This window comes from Pseudorasbora parva, chromosome 11 (genome assembly GCF_024679245.1).
Source record: "Pseudorasbora parva isolate DD20220531a chromosome 11, ASM2467924v1, whole genome shotgun sequence".
Classification (NCBI taxonomy): domain Eukaryota; kingdom Metazoa; phylum Chordata; class Actinopteri; order Cypriniformes; family Gobionidae; genus Pseudorasbora; species Pseudorasbora parva.
The window spans coordinates 29,860,202-29,880,546 of NC_090182.1; the positions used below are offsets into that span (position 1 = coordinate 29,860,202).

A 20,345-nucleotide genomic window follows, 5' to 3' on the forward strand; every position below is an offset into this window, starting at 1 on the left:
TTGCATGTCTGCTAAATGGCTTTACATTTCATTTATGTAACACAATTAACTGCTTTAGATTTTCCTTGACATGGTGATTCACTTTCTTTGGAACGCCTTGTTTGCTAGTGACGAATCGAGCCGTCCGATTGGCCTTGGCGCTCTGGCTTGTCTTGTTCTTTAGTTAAAAAAAAAAAATAACTTTGGTTCCTGAAGTCTAAAACATTTGGCTGTAGTTAGGTAAAACGTATACAAGTGTGAACAGGCGTGCGACTTATATCACCACCCAGGAATGCCGTACACTGCCTCCAGACTCTCATTAGGCTGTAAAAAGTGGTGTTATGAATCCAAGGTGAAAGAGGGTTGGTACATAGCAGAGGTGGAGAGAAAGAAAGCACTGTTGTTCATTCGACAACATAAATTATTACAGCTGTGCTCGGGGAACAACAACATATCTACAATTGCCGCTATTGTGCGGTTTGTTGTTTTAGTCGACAATGTACACCCTGGAGATGTTGTGAATGCCGTGAATCATTTGACTGGGCTTCGAAAATGAAAACAAAATGAATTGTTCTCATTTAAGTTCTCATTGAAATTCTACATCAGTGCAAGTCTAGTTTCCCTTTCTCGAAAAGCATTGCTTGGGCAAATTCAGCTAATGTTAGATAACACTTACTGCTACTATGTCTTTTAGGTCCGAGGTAAAAGGTTTAAGTGCCCCTCAAATCAGAGAGAGAGAGAATGATATTCTCTGGCATATCTGTCATACATATTCACTCTTTCCATCTCTTGAAATGGCAAAGCATTCGCTAACCCCCCACAAAAGAGTTTAAATGTGCTAAATGAGCTGAAATATTGCTGTACCTTGAATATTTACACTCCTTTCAGAACAAAATATGCCTCCTTTATATGTAAATGAGGCTTGTTATAGCTTTGCACCATATTTATATATATAAAAAACAATGAAATTTGTCTGGCACCTCTTTGAATGATGGCTGTGGGAAGCTTGTTCAGTTCAGACAAGTTTGAAATAGTAATTTATTACTCCTTTGAACATGAACTATTTGATATTAATTCATCTTTTTTTTCTTCTTCTGACACTTCCCATAATCTCTCTCTCCCTCGGAGACCTTCATGTTTGTAAGTTCTGCAGAATAGGACCTGTCGAGGGGAAAGTCTCAAAGCAAACATGTTCTTCTCAATTGAAAATCCATAGATTAGCACAACCCGGATAAGTGACTCAAATACAAAGCAAGCGAAAACAAGAATTCCCTCTCTTCGGGCAGAGCACATGGGCCGGCATGTGCAGGGACTTGCCATTTGAAACCTTCAATTGCGGATGAAGGGTGAGTCATGCTGTCGCCCTGCATTAAGAGACCTTCTGTCCTCATCTTCTACATGCTGTCCATCTCTCTCTCTGTCCTATGATCGCTGAGAAAGCGCAAGGCTGCCAACGGCCAGAGCAAACTGACACATTTTACAATGGATATTTCTTTTGTCTTCTCAAACGTTTCTGCTATTACTTTGCGTAATAAGACTCCACTCAAAAAAATAGGAGAACATTTAAAAATGTTATAAAAATGTTAACTTCATAAACCAACCTGAACATTCCATGATGGGTCCACAGAAGTGATGTCTATGTAAGTCAATGACAGTCAGCATCCGTGGTCCACACATGGATCCCCTGTTCCAACACCTTATATTCGTCGGTTTGATTCAGTCACCATAATTTATTTACATTTATTTTCTTTTTATTCAGACACATTTTGAACACATAACTCAATCCTTTCCCTAAACCTACCCATTTGTGTATTATAAAAAACAGGATATACCAGGCAGATACACAGCTACGGCAGGCAAAAAAAATTCTCAGAAACTACAAATATTCCAAGTGTTCCGAGGCCAAACGATTGATTTCTGTGAAGAAAATCCCAAAAAGCGATCAGTAAATTCGAGTCCATCTGCCGAATATTAATACATTTCAAATATTGCCGCTGGAAGAAACGTCACGTCAGCTTTGACAGCATTGGCTGTGGTGTGTCGCGTGACCGATTGTGTCATTACCTCAGCTTTGATTGTAAAATGCCATTGGCTCTCGTGTTTCTCGTGACCAATGGCGTCATGCTGAAGAGTCGTTTGTATCATTTGAATAAGAAATATCAATGAGACTGTGTGGAGTGATCATAATTTCAACGATTAAAACATTAAGATCAACTCTGTTCTTCAAATGACGATATCGTATGACTTCAGAAGACTTGGAATGCAACATGAGTTAATACTTCTATACTGTTTTTGGTCAATTTTTGCAATAAATATCTGTGACTGTAGTCTACATTTATTTGCCTGTTATGTGTTTTATATTGTTGAGTGGGTAGCTTTAGGGTAGGAGTAAAGTTAGTTGCTCCGAAATATAAAAGTAGGCTATAAATATTCATAAAATCATGTCTACTTTTACAAATGCAAATAATTAAATGTGTGTTGGGAATCTGTGTGTGGTCCACGGATGCTGAATGTCATTGACTTACATTGGCATCACTTCCGTGGACCCATCATGGAATTTTCGGCGATTCCGTGAAACTTACACCGATTTTTGAGTTAAGGGTCCGTGTTCATTTCACGGAATTCTGTGAGACCAGGTAGCATAAACTTGCACCTAATCTAAAACTAATTCAAGTAAGCTACACAGATAACCAAGCAAGTATTTAGTGATTACAATGCATAAAATAAAATGTTAAAATAATATGATTAAAATAACAGTATTTACTACAAATTCTAAATAACAATTAAAAAAATAATATACATAAAATACAAATATACATAATATTTGGTTACTGCCATATTTCTCGGTTGAAATTAAGCCATAAATTGAAAAAAATAGACATTTATAAATACATTTATTCTCTAAATGTTTTCCCCACATTTCCCAATTTTCTTTCCAGCTGCTAAAACCACAGTATTGATAGGATGTTTGACATTTAAAAAACTTCCAGTGATGTCAGAATGTCATATATCAAATTATGACTAGTCTTTATCGTTCATCATTTTACAAACGTTGCACAAAATGCAAATCTACGTATAGTACAACATTCCAAAATTACCGCAGTAAATCAAGACAGATCTACGCACGGCCATCCATATCTCTTTCTGGCAGTCAGTGTGCTGCTGCCTCCCTCAAGGAAAAAACGCACAATTTCAAAAGGCACAATTGCAGACGAATAAAGCGCTACACATAAAATTGCCCTGACATCTCTTGATTCATCACAGCAATCCCGAGAAAAAGATTTCAGAAGCAGCCGTCTCTAACACACTAAAGCTCAGACCTTGGCAACACTATAATCTTGAGCTGGACTGGAAGGTGACTTTAAATTTAGGCGATCATTGCTGTTGTGCGCTGTACTTAGTGGCCTGTAGAATTCCGAAGGACTTCACACAGACAAAACTTCTCTGAAGTGTAAACATGTTTTCAAAGGCGGATAAAAAGGAGCGTAGACGCCAAGAGTGACAAGTGCTGCTTTCTTTAAGGGTTCACAGCAAAGACACGGCCTAGTTCTCAAACCACAGGAGACTGAGATGGGCATTTGAGATGCACAACAGGGACGACTGTAGTCTCACTGCAGCAACAGACAGTGAAACTACTGTATCACGCTCTAAACTACAGTTCTCAGTGTCTAATTGGCTACATAAGAGTCAAAAATCCCTTTGATGGGCTTTTGAAACACTCTGGATGATAGTCTCCGAACCACGCAGCACTTTATGAGATATTCTGTCAGAACTGTGTGATCTGGGTTTTAAAAATGCAGTCGTGATAGCCTCTGCAGTACATCCAAACCAATAGATATTTGTCTATAATAAACACCACTGAGAAACGCTCGAGCCAGATGAGTCACTAACAAACTGAAGCTCAAAAATGTCATTTTCTGAACAATCTGTAGTCTGACTTCTTGATATACGAACCATGGCTCTGATGCATTTTTAAAACATTGTCTCTTTCAACGCTTACAATTTTTTTCATTATGGGTATTATGCAAAATGTAAACAAGTGTCTAAATGTATTTTAAATGTATGTATTCATATTTTGAATTTGCTTTCAATTTTATATTTTCAGGGATCATTAAATAAGTTATATCTACAATATCTTCAGCATTTGTTATCACAACAAATTAACTTATTTCTTTTGTCAATGCAACTTACATAATATGGTTCAGATAATATAATATAATATTTAGAGTTTCTGTTGATTAAACCACACTGTAAAAACATCACAGCCTAGCACATTCGACTTGGATGTTTAAGTTATTTTAATTTAGATTATGTTAAACTGACTTAAAAAAATTAGTTGCATTTTTTTTCTATAATTTATAAAAAAGTTGGACATTCCTTAACTTATTTTTATGAGTTAAAACAATGTAAAAACATATGTTGTATATATATGTATATATATGTATATATATATATATATATATATATATATATATATATATATATATATATATATATATATATATATATATATATATATATATATATATATATATATATATATATATATATATATTTTTTTTTTTTTACGGTGCAATCTCCTTCATTGTATTAACTACATTTTTTATTTTAATTCAACCTTTGAAGGCAACCAGGTTATTTCTTTTTTAAATAAAACCAACAATTAGTAAAAAAAAAAAATACTTTTAATACTTTTTTATATTTTTAATTTCTAAGCAACATTTCTAATTTTTACGTCTAATATTTATAATTTTTTATATTTCAGCTTTATTTCAAATACTGATTTCTTATCATCTTAGTTCTGATTAACAATAACAACACTGTTTGGAACATTCCTGCGGCAAATTATTTGCTAAAACGAATAAGACACAAATTAATTAAACATAAGTAAATTAATCCAAATAAATGAGTGAATCAAATCGTTTTGTCTTACTCACTGACTGTAATTACAGTTAGTGTGTCTGAATTTGCATTGGCAGCTCACTGGACTCTTGTTAAGTTTAGTAAGAACATGCAGTGTCCTGCACTGCGTCAGTAAAGAAAATGGCTTCTAACATTTGCTGAACGCTGTAGGAAATGTTAATAAACCTTTTGGTTATAAACATCCACAGGGCTCATAATGAATAATGAGCTGTTCAATCCACTAAATGTATGGCACTGCACATTTAACACCTAATGGTACAAAACATAAAAATTAATTCAACATGCAAATGGAACTTCTTACATCTTGTCTATGAAGCAGTGCAGCAAAACTGGATTGCACCCGTTATAATAAATGAAGCTGTCTACACAGCAACCATAGGACTTTGCTCGCTTTAGAATAACAAAAAACAAGGCAAAAGCACCTTTAATGGCTACCCTTACAAAAAAAGAGTATATTTATTTTAGTCATATACATAATTACTTTTTATGTAGTTCTCAGAAATATACTTACAATTGCACTTAAATATACTTGACTTATACTGACAGAAGTCTAAGTACATTTGGATTATGTGAACTTGATCTTGTGACAGAGATAATTAAAAGTATAATTCATTATAATTAACTTTCTCCAGATCAGACCACAGTTAAGGTAGAAGCAGAAAAAAGTGATAGATTACTTACGCAATTGTAAAATATCACAATCATTATACATTTAACAGTAAATAAAAACTGCCTAACCTGAATGAAATGTCGAATCCATGAGAAAGAAACCACTGTGATGTTTTGGGGGTGTTGATGGACTCAATATGTTTTGATCATTGTTCTGAATCCAATCCAGACCAGAAAAATGCAATTATCGTAGCTTTTTGTTTAAAATCAGCAGTACGATTGAAAAAAGGGCACTTTCATGATTAAAGGGACAGGGGCAGAAACCAATAGTACACGCCACTGCTTTTAAATACTAAAAAGTGGGCCAATTTAGTCCCAAGCAGTATTGAAATAGCACACTTAGAAGTTTACTACTAGTATATGGATATTAGTATACTTACTACATTCTTAAAAAATATTTGAACTTGAAGTATAATTTAATGTAAAGGTAATGCTATCAGAGATACTCTGCTGCAGGAGGAAGAATGCTACTTAAAACAAATTAGTAAGTATTTATTTATTCATGTCAAGACCTGTAGATTCACCAGACATGATGACATCCCATTCTTAATCCGTAGGGTTTGATATGGAGTTGGCCCTCTCTTTGCAGCTATATCAGCATCATCTTTTCGGGGAAGGCTTTCCACAAGGTTTAGGAGTGTGTTTATGGGAATTTTTGACCTTCTTCTAGAAGCGCATTTGTGAGGTTAGCACTGATGTTGTATCTTTCACATTCTCCGATCTTATTCACCCCAAAGGTGTTCTATCGGGTTGAGGTCAGGAATCTGTGCAGGACAGTCATTCATCTTATTCATATGAGATGAATCACTCATTCATATGGACCTTGCTTTGTGCACTGGTATGCAGTCATGTTGGAACAGAAAGGGGGCATCCCTAAACTTTTTTTAAATGTACACTATTTAGGGTTACGTGGTTGTGTTGAACGTGATTTTACGCGTTCCAACTTTTGAAATTGTCCTGTAAAGTTAAAAGAACGACATAACCACAAATATTATGATAAAATGGCGCTCGTTTTCAAGCGGGACAAATTCCACACAGCATAAGAGAAAGAAAACCATGTACATTAAAATATAGGGTAAAAAACTACTTTAGTTTGCAACTTTAGTTAAGTCACACATGCAGGTAAAATCTTAATATTGATAAAATGTTTAAAGAGCATAATTGTATTTTTTCTTTTCTTTCTCCAACAGGGTGTGACCAAGATATCCATTGATGCTTTGTTCAGTTAATTTCATCTTAAGAATTACAAGCTGAAACTCTGGGAAGTAGCAAGAATGCTGTATCTACTTTGTGTGTGTAGTTTCAAAACTAAAGGCATATTAAAGACATTAAAGGTGCATTAAAGAAAAGTTACAAGGTTTTGTTTGTATGACAAATGCCATAAATGGAGATGATGATTTTTTTTTAAACCTCGCTATAACATTTTGTAAATAGTTTCACAGCAATTTCTAGTAATGATTAAAACAATTGAAAAATGAAACCCCTAATTAAAATATTTTAGTGTGAATTAATTATAAAACAGTTTGAGTAAACGTACATTTTAAAATTGAAGTCAAGTTTGAGCCAACTAAAAATGATTAATTTAATTAACTTTAAAAATAATTGAGCAAACGCACATTTTAATGTTGAAGTAAAGTTTGAGCCAATTAAAAAATATTAGTATCAAGTTTGGAGATTAACCCGAAAATGAGTTCCGCAGCGAGACAAGTTATCCCGCCAGTATTGCAGTTTTGGACTTTATAAGTTTGACCGTAGTCAGGCCGATGTCGTCTGCAAATTATGCAAGACTGTCGTCCCTACACAGCCCTACTACCCACTGGAGACAATGGGAAGTTGCAAGCGTGTTTTTCAGAGACATTTTCTGACCATTGAACAAAAAAAAAAAGGGGGCAAAATTGATCTGCAAAGAGTCAACTAATTGTCCTTTTAATGCATTGCAGGAGTATAGGTTTAGTAATGGGAGTAAGCTCACTATATTTTGCTATAAATTCAATTAAATCTCCTAATACAACAGGCCTATTTATTTTTTGCTCATGCTTCATATTTAGAATTGTATGCATTCAGTGCTTAATGTGTGGTGGCAATGCAAATGCAAAGACACAAATAAACCTACCCATCACAGAAAACTCTGCATTTTTACATTTTCAAAAACCACATTCTGTATAATTTATAATTATTTCTATTTCTTAATGGGGACCTTAATTTAGGTTCCTACATTGGCACGGATCTCCATGAGTCAGTGTGCATCCAGGCTGAAGTCCCCATCAGGACAGAAAAACATGTGCACACATGCGTCTGGTGCGCTATCTTTCTGTGGACTCGCCATAGACATAATAGTTTTTATACTGTACCAACCGTATATTCTATCCTCTTACACTAACCATACCCCTAAAGCTTTAGCTTTTGTACCCATGTGCTCCGTGTGCAGCAATTCAGGTCCCCACCAGGCTAGAAAACCATGTCTCCCACACACACCCACACCCACACACACACTTTTGTGTCACAAAAATGATTATTTTCACAACCATGAAGTAAAAATCACAAAATTTGCAAGCAAAATACCTTCCCCAATAAGGAAGCTTTCAAACGAATATACCACAGCTATAACTTAGTTCCTGATGGGGGGGTAAATTCCACTTATAATTGGCTTGTGCTGAAAATTTCACCGTTTACCTTGCTATTCCGTACTGATAGGGAAAGGATTTTGGATCACATTGTGATGCAGAATGTGTAATTATGAAGATGGCACAAACTATTTTTACCTCCTCGGGTTCTAATCTTCTAGAATAATTAGCATGCATGGCACAAGACTTAACGCTAGAGTCAAGATAAACAGACTGTATGATGGAAAATAAGCACACTGTGTGAATTCTCCTGTGTGAGGCAGCATGGCAGATTTTTTGGACCCCGGGCTCTTTGACATTTGTACTATGGACAGCTGATAGGTGACATTTTTAACAGTCCATTAAGGATGGTTTTGGGAATAAAGCATGCATGAGGTGCCTGCTCTTTAAAGGGGGCTGAATAGGCGAGGAAAAAATCTCAGAAAACCTTAGAAATTCAGTGTGGAACCCGCAATATATCTCATTTTCCAGACTCTTTTAAATGCATGAAATGAGTAAGGCATGCTCCAAGGACCGACTGTGCCAACTTAATACTTCCTCGCTGGTGAAGATAGAAAGCTTATTTAAGTTCGCTCATAGATGTCAGTTGAATAGAGAATGGTATATTTAAACATATCAAAAAATGATATGTCCCTTCCATCTACTTATATTAAATGTTTAAATAACAATAATGATAATTCAATTTCAATATAAATTTAGTCTAAATTCCCAGATTGACCCAGATTCATTTAATCTAAATTCTACTTTAAAGTGAGTGTATGTAAGATTGTGGCCAAAACTGGTACTTCAATCACTTTTAAAGGTGGGGTAAGTGTTTCGGAACCATTTTAGAAAAAGGACTCGGGTAGCCTAGAAATCTAGACGCACCCTAGCGGCAGCAAATTTAATCTGCCCGCGAGTGTCGTCTAGCAACTCTCAATACCCTTCTGAGCTGTATTCCCCTAACTCTTGCCGGGCCAATCACATCGTGTATAGAGTCGGTGGGCGGGGCCATAATGACGACGGCCGAGTTGCGTTTGCGTGCTTCTAGTAAACACAGAAACTGGCGAACGGCGGTCTTTCGAATCAGCTCTGACCGTGACTCTGGAAGACTTGGAGTTAAGCTTTTCTCGGAGAAAAGGACAAAGAACGGCACTGAGGTCATTCTTAAAAAGGGAAGATGTGTTCTGAGTTTTACCGACCGGATACGGTGAATGTTTAATCTGTCAACGAGCTCTGCTTCACCTTCGTTGCTCTGGTTGGTGTAGCGCTATCCTATCGCGTGCAGAGGGAGTTTGAAAGACAACCGTTTATCCCGCCCCTCGAATTGAGCCCTGTCTATGGTGAGTTTCCAGACCAAACATCTTGGTCTGGCTTGTCAGGCTAGGACTCGGGCCGAGTGGAATAACAAACTTGTAGCCAATCAGCAGGTAAGGGGCGTGTCTATGGTGAGAAGAGAGGCCCAGTGCACGTCATTATTCAAAACACACGAGTCACACAGAACGGACATTAACCAAGAAAGAACTAATATATGCAGGCTTTTGCTTGAATATGCTTGTGTGTCATGTTCGCTTGTTTGTTTATTTTTCCGATCATATTGTGGATCACTTCAGCGATGATAAAGACCCGTTCATTTCCACACCTGATGGAGCATCTAAATCCCCTCTGTGTTTCAAGGTTTCAAGCGTCATCTCACAAAATGTGTCCGACAGGTAAGATACTATACTCCTAATCTATATTTGTTTCCTCTTTTCATCTATGTAACCCATCCGGTCATAATTGTAATATGTCATTAGCTGGACTATCGAGCTTATACTAACGTCATCGAGTTGTTCATGAGAACTGTTTGTGTTTTTGTGATCGCTATAACTCTAATCTGATCATAATTGTAATATGTCGTTAGCTGGACTGTCTGCTTGTGTTCTATCGAGTTGTTCATGAGAACGGTTTGTGTTTTTGTGATCGCTATAACTCTAATCTGATCATAATTGTAATATGTCGTTAGCTGGACTGTCATGCCTGTGTACTATCGAGTTGTTCATGAGAATGGTTTGTGTTTTTGTGATGGAAGGGGTGACTTTTTCATTGAATATTCGACATGGATTAGTTTTTTATAGATTACCACAGATTCTACCATAGTCGTTGCCTGGGTTACGTATGTGTGGGGCGGAGCTATCACAATAGGGCCGAGACCCTTTTTGGGGGTAGGGGCGTGTTTGTTTTGGTGATTTGAAATATAAACAACGGTTACCAGATAGCACTTACCCCACCTTTAAATGACTGTACAGCAGTGTATCCCCTCTCCCTCTCCCCCTCCCCCTGACTCGAGGTTGCCAGACAGGCTGCAGGATCCAGCAGTAATGTTTGTAGCTGTGGTAACTAGAGCAGAGCTGCCAACCCGGATGCCGAAACACTACTGACCTTGTGATTGGTCAATAGGTGGAGGGTGGAGCTTCAGGCCAAAACACAACATGTCATCAACATGACAACATCAGTTGAGGCTGCAACAACAACTTTTAAATGTCAATATCCTGGCCGGACTACTGTTGTCAGTGATATAAGTATTTGAAATTAACAAGATTTTTTTAATGTCTAGTGACATATCAGGGCCATTTTATGATTAATTGAAATATATTTCTGAAATACAGTTCATTTAAATACTGAATTAATTTAATCTAGGAAAAACACGCAAAGCTGGAAATTTCCATCAATAGGGAAGCAGTGTCTCATAAATTACATTGATGAGCTGAAAGACTTCTTTAAAATCCATTAAATAATCTTACTGACTGCAAAATGTTGCCTCTTTATTTGTATTAATGCCATTGATATGCCCAACAATACGATTTCATGGGTTCATTAAGTTTGTTCCATCTTGTCCAATGTTCATAGTGACCTTCATTTGTCTGAGATAAGATCCAGGCTGTCTGTCCACCTCAACTCATTGGCAGAAGTAGAGATAAGCTGAAGGGGGAAGAATAGGTGGAGGGGGTCTTGTCATAGTCAATGAGTGTCCCAGGGCAGGAGGTGGAGGTTTGGTATTCCTCAGGGGCCGAGCAACAAGGTGAGATGTCTCAGAAACACTGCAGACATGCTGGTGGACAGGCAGCGTTCTTGGCAGCTGGACAACACGCTTCAGTCGTGCAGGATGAGCTGGAATGACCACAGCCTTTCCTGATAGAGAGAGGCTACAGGAAATTCCTACCTTGGTCTGTATTCTGACATTCCAACTCTTGGCGGAAAAGCGGCAAGCATCCCTAGCAGAGATAATGGATGACCCAGGTCAGCTCAAGTTTTAAACTGCTGGGATCAGAATAACTCGGATGGAAGTGGATGTGGAGCAATCAAAAGATTTTTGATCTTTGACAATATGGCCAGAAAAGATAGAAAGACAAAGCATTTTTTGAATCGACCACAAGCCACACAGTACATAGTAAAGAATTTATTAGGAACCGCACTAGATCCTAAAAACTGTTGACAGACAAAGATGGAGGAATGCAGATAAATGCCACCACATCAAAGCTTGAACAAAACCAATTCTCTGTGAAAACCACAGTGAGGTCTGTGGTAAAGAATCAGAGAGAGAAAAAGGGAAGAACAAAATCTCTCTCAAAAGGCTGAGTTCATTCTGAAATAAAAATTCCAAACTCATATACATTTCTTCTGTGTAACACAAAAGGAGACGTTCTGAAGAATGTCCTGGTCCCTCTTTCCATGCAATAAAACGTGCACTATGTAGTATTTTTGCAGTGAAATATCCAAAAACCACCCGGCCAGTGTTATATATATTGTTCAGTTAAGTTCTTACAATATCCCAAATGTTTCCAACTATTTGCAAATCATGAGAAAAATTGCTATTTTAACCAAGGAGCCGGGACGTCTGAGGGAGTCGCCTGTCAGTTGCGTCATATCTGCGTTACCCTCGGTCTCTGGTTTTATTCTGCAGAAACGCTTTACTCTTAGAAGTGTGAACAAGTGTCACAGCAGCCGCTGAGCGAACGCACAGAGTAATGTCATTACATCATTTTAAACACACTTAAATGTATCTAATATGATAAACAGAGGTGTGTTACCTCATACTCATGACTGGAAAAGGGGACATGGTGCAGGTGACTGTGTCCCGTCATTATAAATGTCCCGTTGCTCGCGAGCAGTGTGTTGCTTAACACTCGCTCCAGCAGCCTTGCTCACCTCCCTCAACATTCGGTCCTGCTCGCTTTATACTACAGTAACGTTAATAACTGCATCCATGAACTTGATTTCTACCCGAGTCCTATCCCGATTCTTTTCCACCAGCTGTGAGGTGAAGACTACATGTCCCGAGAGTCTGAGCTCAGGCTTGGTGTCATCAAACTACACCTTCGTTTTGAATAGGCGTCCTCTAACGGACAGACAAATTACATAGTGTAGCTTTAAATTAAACTTTTATCAAAAAAAAGGAGTCACTATTACACAAAAAGAAAAACAATTAAACACATTAAAACATACATGCATGCACTATAATTAAAGAATTCTTTAGAGAAGCAGATCGACATTGACAAAACTCAAGAACTAGATCCAGTCCGATTTGTGACTTAAAATCAGAGTCACTTAAAATCACCAACTGATTCATAAAAAGATCGAAATCAAAAGAAAAAAACAATTCAATTCACAAAATGGTTTTCTTTTGTTGTTGTTGGTTGCAAAAAGCTATTGTGTAGCTTCAGAAGATTCAGAATATAGTAAGCACTTATTTGATACTTTTGTGTCATTTTTGAACACTGTTCATGTAATTTCATGTAGTGATCAACAGAGGCATTAAACTTGCTCCATTTGTTACAGAGAATAATGTAAGTCATACAGGTTTAGAAAGGCATAAGTATGAGTTAATTTTGATGAACTAATTCTTTAAAGATGGCATTCCAAAGCAAAATAACTTGGCAAATTACTTTACGGAACCACGACAGGCCAAATAGGAAATAAAGGTAGAACATGAGTGCAAAAGAATCTACATGAATTACTAATACATAAATCCCATTTCAAAGAGCGGCAAGACTGAGTGGAATAATCTCTTAAAACCAGAGCCAGTACAGCTTTTAATCCCACTCTCTGAGCATTACTGATATTGTCCATCATGTATGCAGCTGGAAGATGATACATGTGGTGCTTTGCACTTCACACCACAGCATAAAGCAAAAGAAACACCACATTAGCCCCCCCACCCCACCCCACTCAAGAAACTCCTGAACTTGGAGACCAAAGAAGGTGGATTGCACTGTAAGGCTTATGACTCCACTTCACCGCTCTTAAAAGCTTTTCAGTTCCTCACTGCATTAATTGTGTATGGGGAGCAAAAAGTTCAAAGCAGTTTAATAACAAGCCTCTACATTCATTTCTGATAACCTGTCACTGCATCTCTTCACAGCATGCACCATACATTACACACGTGGTCATTTTAGCACGCAATCATGTGCCAGGTATGTGCTAGCTTACACAGGAGAGAGGGGGAAAAAAAGGCCCAAAGAATGTCTCTGAACGCCTCCATACAGAAACAACTAGCACTCTAGTACTCTGTTCTCACGCAGCTGCAAAAAACTGGCACGCTTCCATACAGATGGGAGAGAAAAAGAAAAGAGGCATGTTCCAAAACGCAATAATAGCAGCAAAAACCATTAAAACACACTTTATTACAATAGACTATTAATGGTGTTGAGGTGTAACTAAATAAAAGAAAAATGCTACTGATTTAACGTTTTTTCAGTGGTGTAAAAGTAGCTTAGCTTCGTTTAAAACAGAATGCTTTTACCGTAAGAAGTTTCCCCTTTTTCAACATGTAGTCATGAATGTTACAAACACTGTAATCAAACATGCTGGCCTAAAATATTGCACAATTCAAATTAGAAATATTAATTTGAGATAATATCAGCTCTTGTGGGGTGTTTGCGGCCTGCAGTGGTCGGTATGTATCAAAAGTGGTCCAAGGAAGGGACAGTGGTGAACCGGCGAAAAGATCATGGGTGGCCAAGGCTCATTCATACACGAAGGGAGCGAAGGCTGGCCCGTGTGACCCGATCAAACAGACGAGCTACTGTAGATCAAATTGCTCAAGAAGTTAATGCTGGTTCTGAAATGTGTCAGAATGCACAGTGCATCACAGTTTGTTGCATATGGGGCTGCATAGCTGCAGACCAGTCAGGGTGCCCATGCTGACCCCTGAGCATCAGAACTGGACCATGGAGCAATGAAAGAAGGTGGCCTGGTCTGATGAACCACGTTTTATTTTACATCACGTGGACTGCCGGGTGCATGTGCATCATTACCTGGGGAACACATGGCACCAGGAGGCACTATGGGAAGAAGGCAGTGGCAGTGTGATGATTTGGGAAATGTTCTGCTGGAAAACTTTGGGTCCTGCCATCCATGTGGATGTTACATTGACACGTACCACCTACCTAAGCATTATACACCTTTTCATGGAAAGGGAATTTCCTCGTGGCTATGGCCTCTTTCAGCAGGATAATGCACATATATATATATATATATATATATATATATATATATATATATATATATATATATATATATATATATATATATATATATATATATATATATATATATATAGGTTGACACGCTGACTATTACAACATAGTTTTGATATCGAGGGTCACAGTCAGTACCCTGAATATGGGTGTAAGTCAGAGCACAGCTGTAAGTGCACACTAAATCTGTACCTTTCATTACCCTAAATGAGGAGCATTTCCATAGTGCTTAGTTTAATACACATGGCATATTGCCTCCTGCATTATCTCCTCTGAACACCTTGGGCTAAAGGACAGGCAAAACCAGGCCAATGTGGCAGCAGTAGGAAAATCTGGCTGAAGCTGAGGTGGAAGGAAAGCCCAGTTCATATCAAGCACCTTTTCAGCTGACTTGCTCTTTTGGCTTTTAGAACTGTCTGTTTTTGAAAATGACCCCAGCAGCCTACTGATGGCTCACTGAATGCAGCAGAATTGGACGAGTTGGTGTCTGCTGAGCTGGGCTCATATATCTGTGAGAAGATAGACGGCTTCCCTAAGGAGCTTAGAGTAAGAGGCCCAAACGCCAAACCGGGTGGAACTTTAATCAAAGCTGACTGCTGCGACTTGCAACTTTTCCGAAATAGAAATTAAGCCTTTAATCGCCACTTTTTTTCATATTTTGTTTTGGCTCCGTAAAACCTAATCCCTGAGTGTTTGTGAGACTGCTGTCATGCTTTGAAGGCCTCACCGTCCAACGTTACTCATGTAAGTCACGTTCAAACGCAGGAGACGGGTGAGATCAATAGGAGGACGGAAGGCGCATGCTGAGTGCAGTGGACAGCGCACGCCTAAACATAATATTTGTATTGGCTCGTTTCTGCTGCTGTTTAGAAGTGGAGAGTGCGTGAAGAGGTGTTGATGAGGTTATAAACGAATGGCAGCTCATTAGCTCCTTGAAGTATAGCACACAAACTTAAACGCCACGACAGAAGTGCCTACTCTTCAATCAATTAGCAGCCTGTAACAAAACATAAGAGGATTGACACTGAAAACCCAATTATCAAACATATTTTTATACACTACAATTCAACATTTTGTTGTTTTTAAACAAAGTCTCTTTGCTGCCCAAGGCTACCTTTAAATACAGTAAATGCAGTACAAATATGCATGAAATATTACTACAATTACAGTCGGAGGTGCTAGTCAGTAAGTCAGAATTCACTTAACACCGCTGAAAATGCACAACATTTGTTTTGTTAAATGTGAGATGCACAATCGCGAATTCTCTCAAAACTGTATATAAGAGATTAGTTGTACAATTATTATTATTATTTTTTTAATATAATGGGAGTTTTCACAAAAGTGCAGAATTCAGTGAGCTTGTGCTTCAAAGATTGACAGCATTAAGGATTATAAAAGGAGGGTTTTTCCTCTTGCTTTCTGTTTAATACCCAATTAAAGTCTGAATTTAAGTTTAGTTTATCATGCTGCTAAGTTTCTGGATTGACAACCTTGTTTAAATGTGTGATTGAATCAGAAACTGTGAAGAATTACAGTGATAACCAACAGATGATGCACAATAGGACAGCATTTAAAGTACTTATCCTTGCGCGTCCTTATGGACATTGTGTCTTTTTCTTTTTTGTTGTTGATAATTTTGCTTGTGTTAATGCCAACTGCATCAATTTGGGCACAAGTGCATATTTTTATTGGAATTTTACTATTTTACCCCCATTTCCTTTAATAAATCTATTTTACCCTCATTGCACAAAATAGTTCATGCAGGACTTTAAGGACAAAAATGTCCCCATTGAAACCCAATTGAAAACTGCACATTTGAATCCCAGGGCCATATAACTATACAATGAATGCGGTCTTTTAAATAGACTGGTTTTAACAGTTTTTAAATTTCATTCTGTTGGCAAAGCATCCAATTATTTAAAAAAAAAAAAATCCAGATGGAGACATTTTCTCAGGTTTGGCCAATAAAGCAAATGTGCTTGCGTTATTCCGGTTTTCTGCTTCCAAATATCCATTATCCATTTGGATAGTTTATGCATCTACAATTATGCAGGTGTGTTGGTATGGATGGTAGCGTGTGTGATATCAGAGAGAGAAAAACTCAACTGCAATTCACAAATCACTGTGTGTACCAGTGGAGCATTGCTGGCATCTAATGGGGGAACATTTAGTACTTCTTAAATTACTACTGAAAGCAAATTTTTTGAGATATCAACCTCATAAAACTTATTTAGATTTAGGCTTTTACTTTCTAGTAATTTTAGAGTTCAACATGTTTCATAAACTATATATTTTATATAAAACAGTGTCCATAAATAATTTACTAAACCTCTATAACTTTTTTGCTAATTTTTTCCTTCACCAGTAATCTGCCAAGGGTCTTCTTTACAATGAGACAAAACTTAAGTCTATGCTCCCAAGTTTACAAATTTAATAATGGACATTTTTGTCCTCCAAGAACCTCAGAGTAACTTTTGTTTTAGTCTGACACAGTGGTTAATTTAAAAGTTTTTGCTTTGGTGCTGGAATTGGTACCAAGAAATTAAATATTAATTTAATACATTTAAATAGCTAATCGCCACTTCCCCCAAACACAATGTGCAGGAGCTCAACTGAAATCTCCTAATTCCTCGAATTAAGTGGCATACAGTAAATCTGTTCAAAACACATAAAATCACTAAAAAAAATGTTTTAGCAAAAAGAAGTATGACATTTTTTTAAAGCCATATTCTTCTTTTTTTCCAGGACATGAGCATGAGCATGTGCATGCGTATACCTCACCCCGACTTTTTTTTGCGAGAGAGCCTGCCGTTTGGCTTCACAATAACTGTAATGCGCAACTCTGTTGAGGAGGAAACGGCAGAGCTCATTTAAACACGTGGAACTGTTCGAATCATCATCATCCACCGTGAAGCTTACGTACAAACAAGGATTTCTCATTTTACTTGAGCCGGAAGAAGATTAAAAGTTTGAAGCCCTGAGCCCTGACGGCGTCTTTGCTCTCTCTCTCTTCTCAGGTTGTGGATTGGAAGTTCAAAGTTAGACAGGTTCAAAGCTTCAGCAGGGGAACATTCAAATAAGCCTCTGCAATGTAGATACAAACCCCAATCCAGACGTTTTGCATTAAAAGTGCATTTTAGACCTGGCATCTTTTACACATAGCGCAACTTTTTTTCTAAACAAAATAAGTCATGACTGTTACAGGTTCCGTGTGGAATGCGTATACCTAGAGCACAATAGGTAATTATGGAGACAACATTCCTCTGAGTAATTCAAAACCAAGGTAGTCCTCTCAGTCCGCCGGGATTCCTAGAGGAAATTAAATGTCGATCTGGATGTTGTAACCTTTGCATACTGCCAGCCTCTTTTCTGTTTCCTTGCAAGAAGACCTTGGGACAAAACAGAAGCAACTTTCTCAGGTATCGACTTTCGGCAACACACAATTAAGTTCATCTAGCACAATCGAGGCACTTTCAGCTGAGCCGCATCGTTTTCTTCAAAAACCAGATTGGGCGAGCGTGCATCAATGATCGGAATTTCCTTTGTGTGAGCTGGTGTGAACAAAGAGGTCAACCAGGATACAAGATCACAGGGAGATCACATGTGCCCTCTATGCCTGCTATTATAATGCTGAAACAGAAGTCAATGGCGCCCTATTCATTGGAGCGAGATTATGACCGTGTAAAGGCCTCTAACTGGGCGCATATTAACAAATCCACCTCATGAGAACTCAACAAGCACATAGCACTGACGACCGTAACCTGCACTTCTCTTGTAACTTAACCCTCGCAGGGATAATAGAGGTAATGGGAGGCTCTTGAGGAAACCTATAAAGAACTTCTCTGAAGTTATGTTGGCATTGCAAAAACAAGGCACGGATGTTATTCTGGCCTTCTGCAGCTGGGAATGATTATACTGGCGGACGCAACTGTATTCACAGGTTGGGAGTTCAGTGGCTCTGTGTGAGCTTCTGCATTTTAGCCCTGATTCAGCAATCAGGCTCTTTGTAGTAGGTCAGCATTGCGTTTCAGTGTCGAACAGAGAATGGCTTTAGGGATTGCAGACTCATCTAATATGATAATGAGTCCTGCTCAAAGGAACAGCTGGGCAGTTCTAGCTGCATGAAGCACTCCACTATGAAGGCCGACAAATATTGCATAGAATGGGTTAGGTTGATGCTGATGAAATGAAATTGACTTACTAAAGAAAGAGAAAAAAAGCTTTGCATAAATGGTTACAATACATGATGCAGGACAACAAAGATTTAACGAAAGAGATCACCTTGAATTATTTGGCTTAAAACCAGTCAACAAGAACTCTTAGTTATACACCTGCTTATTTCTTCACTGTTTTCACTGTTATTAGCACTTGATTACAGAACAAACTGTTTAAGACAAGGCACTTCAGGAAAAAGCATTGATTTTGTGGGTCCTGTTTACAAATCTGAACACACAAATTGGAAATTTGTTGGTGCTGTTTATTAATCTGTGGGTGAGACTTGTTAAACCGAAGGAACAATTTATGACTCTGTGAGTATGCTGTAAAAAATATTTTAAAAATAAGTTACATACACTGTAAAAAATTATGTAGAACAAGTTACCTGGTTGCTTTAAAATTTTGAGTTCATTGAAATTAAAATTTTGTGTTAATACAATTAATTTTTTTTGAGATTCGACAACCTTTATTAAAATATTAATAAAATATTTTGTAAGCATTTTGGGTGATTGTGTGTGTTTTATTTCTGATGACGCAGTGAAACATGCCAAATAGTGCTATTTTCATGATTTATAAATTTTTTTATGTGGTTCAGATAAAATAACATTTTGAGTTTCTATTTATTAAACAGATTTCCTTCATTGTATCAACTCAAAAAAGAAAATCATTGTATTAACTAAAATGTTTTATTTCAATAAACTCTTACTTTTTTAAGTTAAACCAACAAAACTAACATTTTTTTTTACAGTGTGGTGGCAATAATATTTTACATTTCTATTTATTAAACCAATTTCCTTTACTGTATCAACTCAAATTTTTAATTTCAATTAACTCAAAATTAAGGCAACCAGGTTACTTAATTTTTCAAGTTAAACCAACAATATATATATATATATTTTTTTTTACAGTGTACAGTTTATAAACGGAGGGGATGAGTTGCAAAACTGTGGCCACAGATTTGCGGGTTTAGTTTTTTCTGTATATTGATATCTATTAGTTACATTTCCACCCTATTCACCTGCGGTGTCTTGCCTTAAAAAAAAGGTTCAGGACTCACCTTGAGCTTGTCGAAGCGATCACTAAGCGAGGTGACCTGATGCTCGCGGTGCCGTCCCACCAGCTTGCAGAGAGCGCATATCAGCTGGTCGTCCACCACGCAGTACATGTTGACCTTCTCGTTCTCATGCTCCAAGCAGGCCAGCCCACGCAGCTGAGCGTCTGCCACCGGCTCCACCAGGCGATGGCTGGTGAAGGGCTTCTTATTGGGGTGCGTGGCCCGCAGGCAGCGGTCGCAGTATGACACCTCGCACGTCACGCACGTCTTGACCGCCTCCCGCGGGGGCTCCTGATCGCAGAACTGGCAGCCGACGCGCTCTAGGGACATGGCGCTACTGGCGGGGCTGCCCCTCGCGCTCCCGCCGAGCGTGGCGCTGTAGGG

The 20,345-nt window shown here is 37.9% G+C and overlaps 1 protein-coding gene across 5 annotated transcripts in view; it reads right to left on the minus strand.

Moving 5' to 3' along the window:
• mid2 (midline 2) overlaps positions 1-20,345 on the minus strand; it is a 216,986-nt gene that overhangs the window by 60,654 nt on the left and 135,987 nt on the right. For all 5 annotated transcript variants that reach the window (XM_067457769.1, XM_067457767.1, XM_067457768.1 and 2 more), the window contains one exon: positions 19,965-20,345. This exon is cut by the window's right edge. In XM_067457769.1, coding sequence (XP_067313870.1) covers positions 19,965-20,345 — 381 coding nt within the window. The remainder of the gene's footprint in view (positions 1-19,964) is intronic.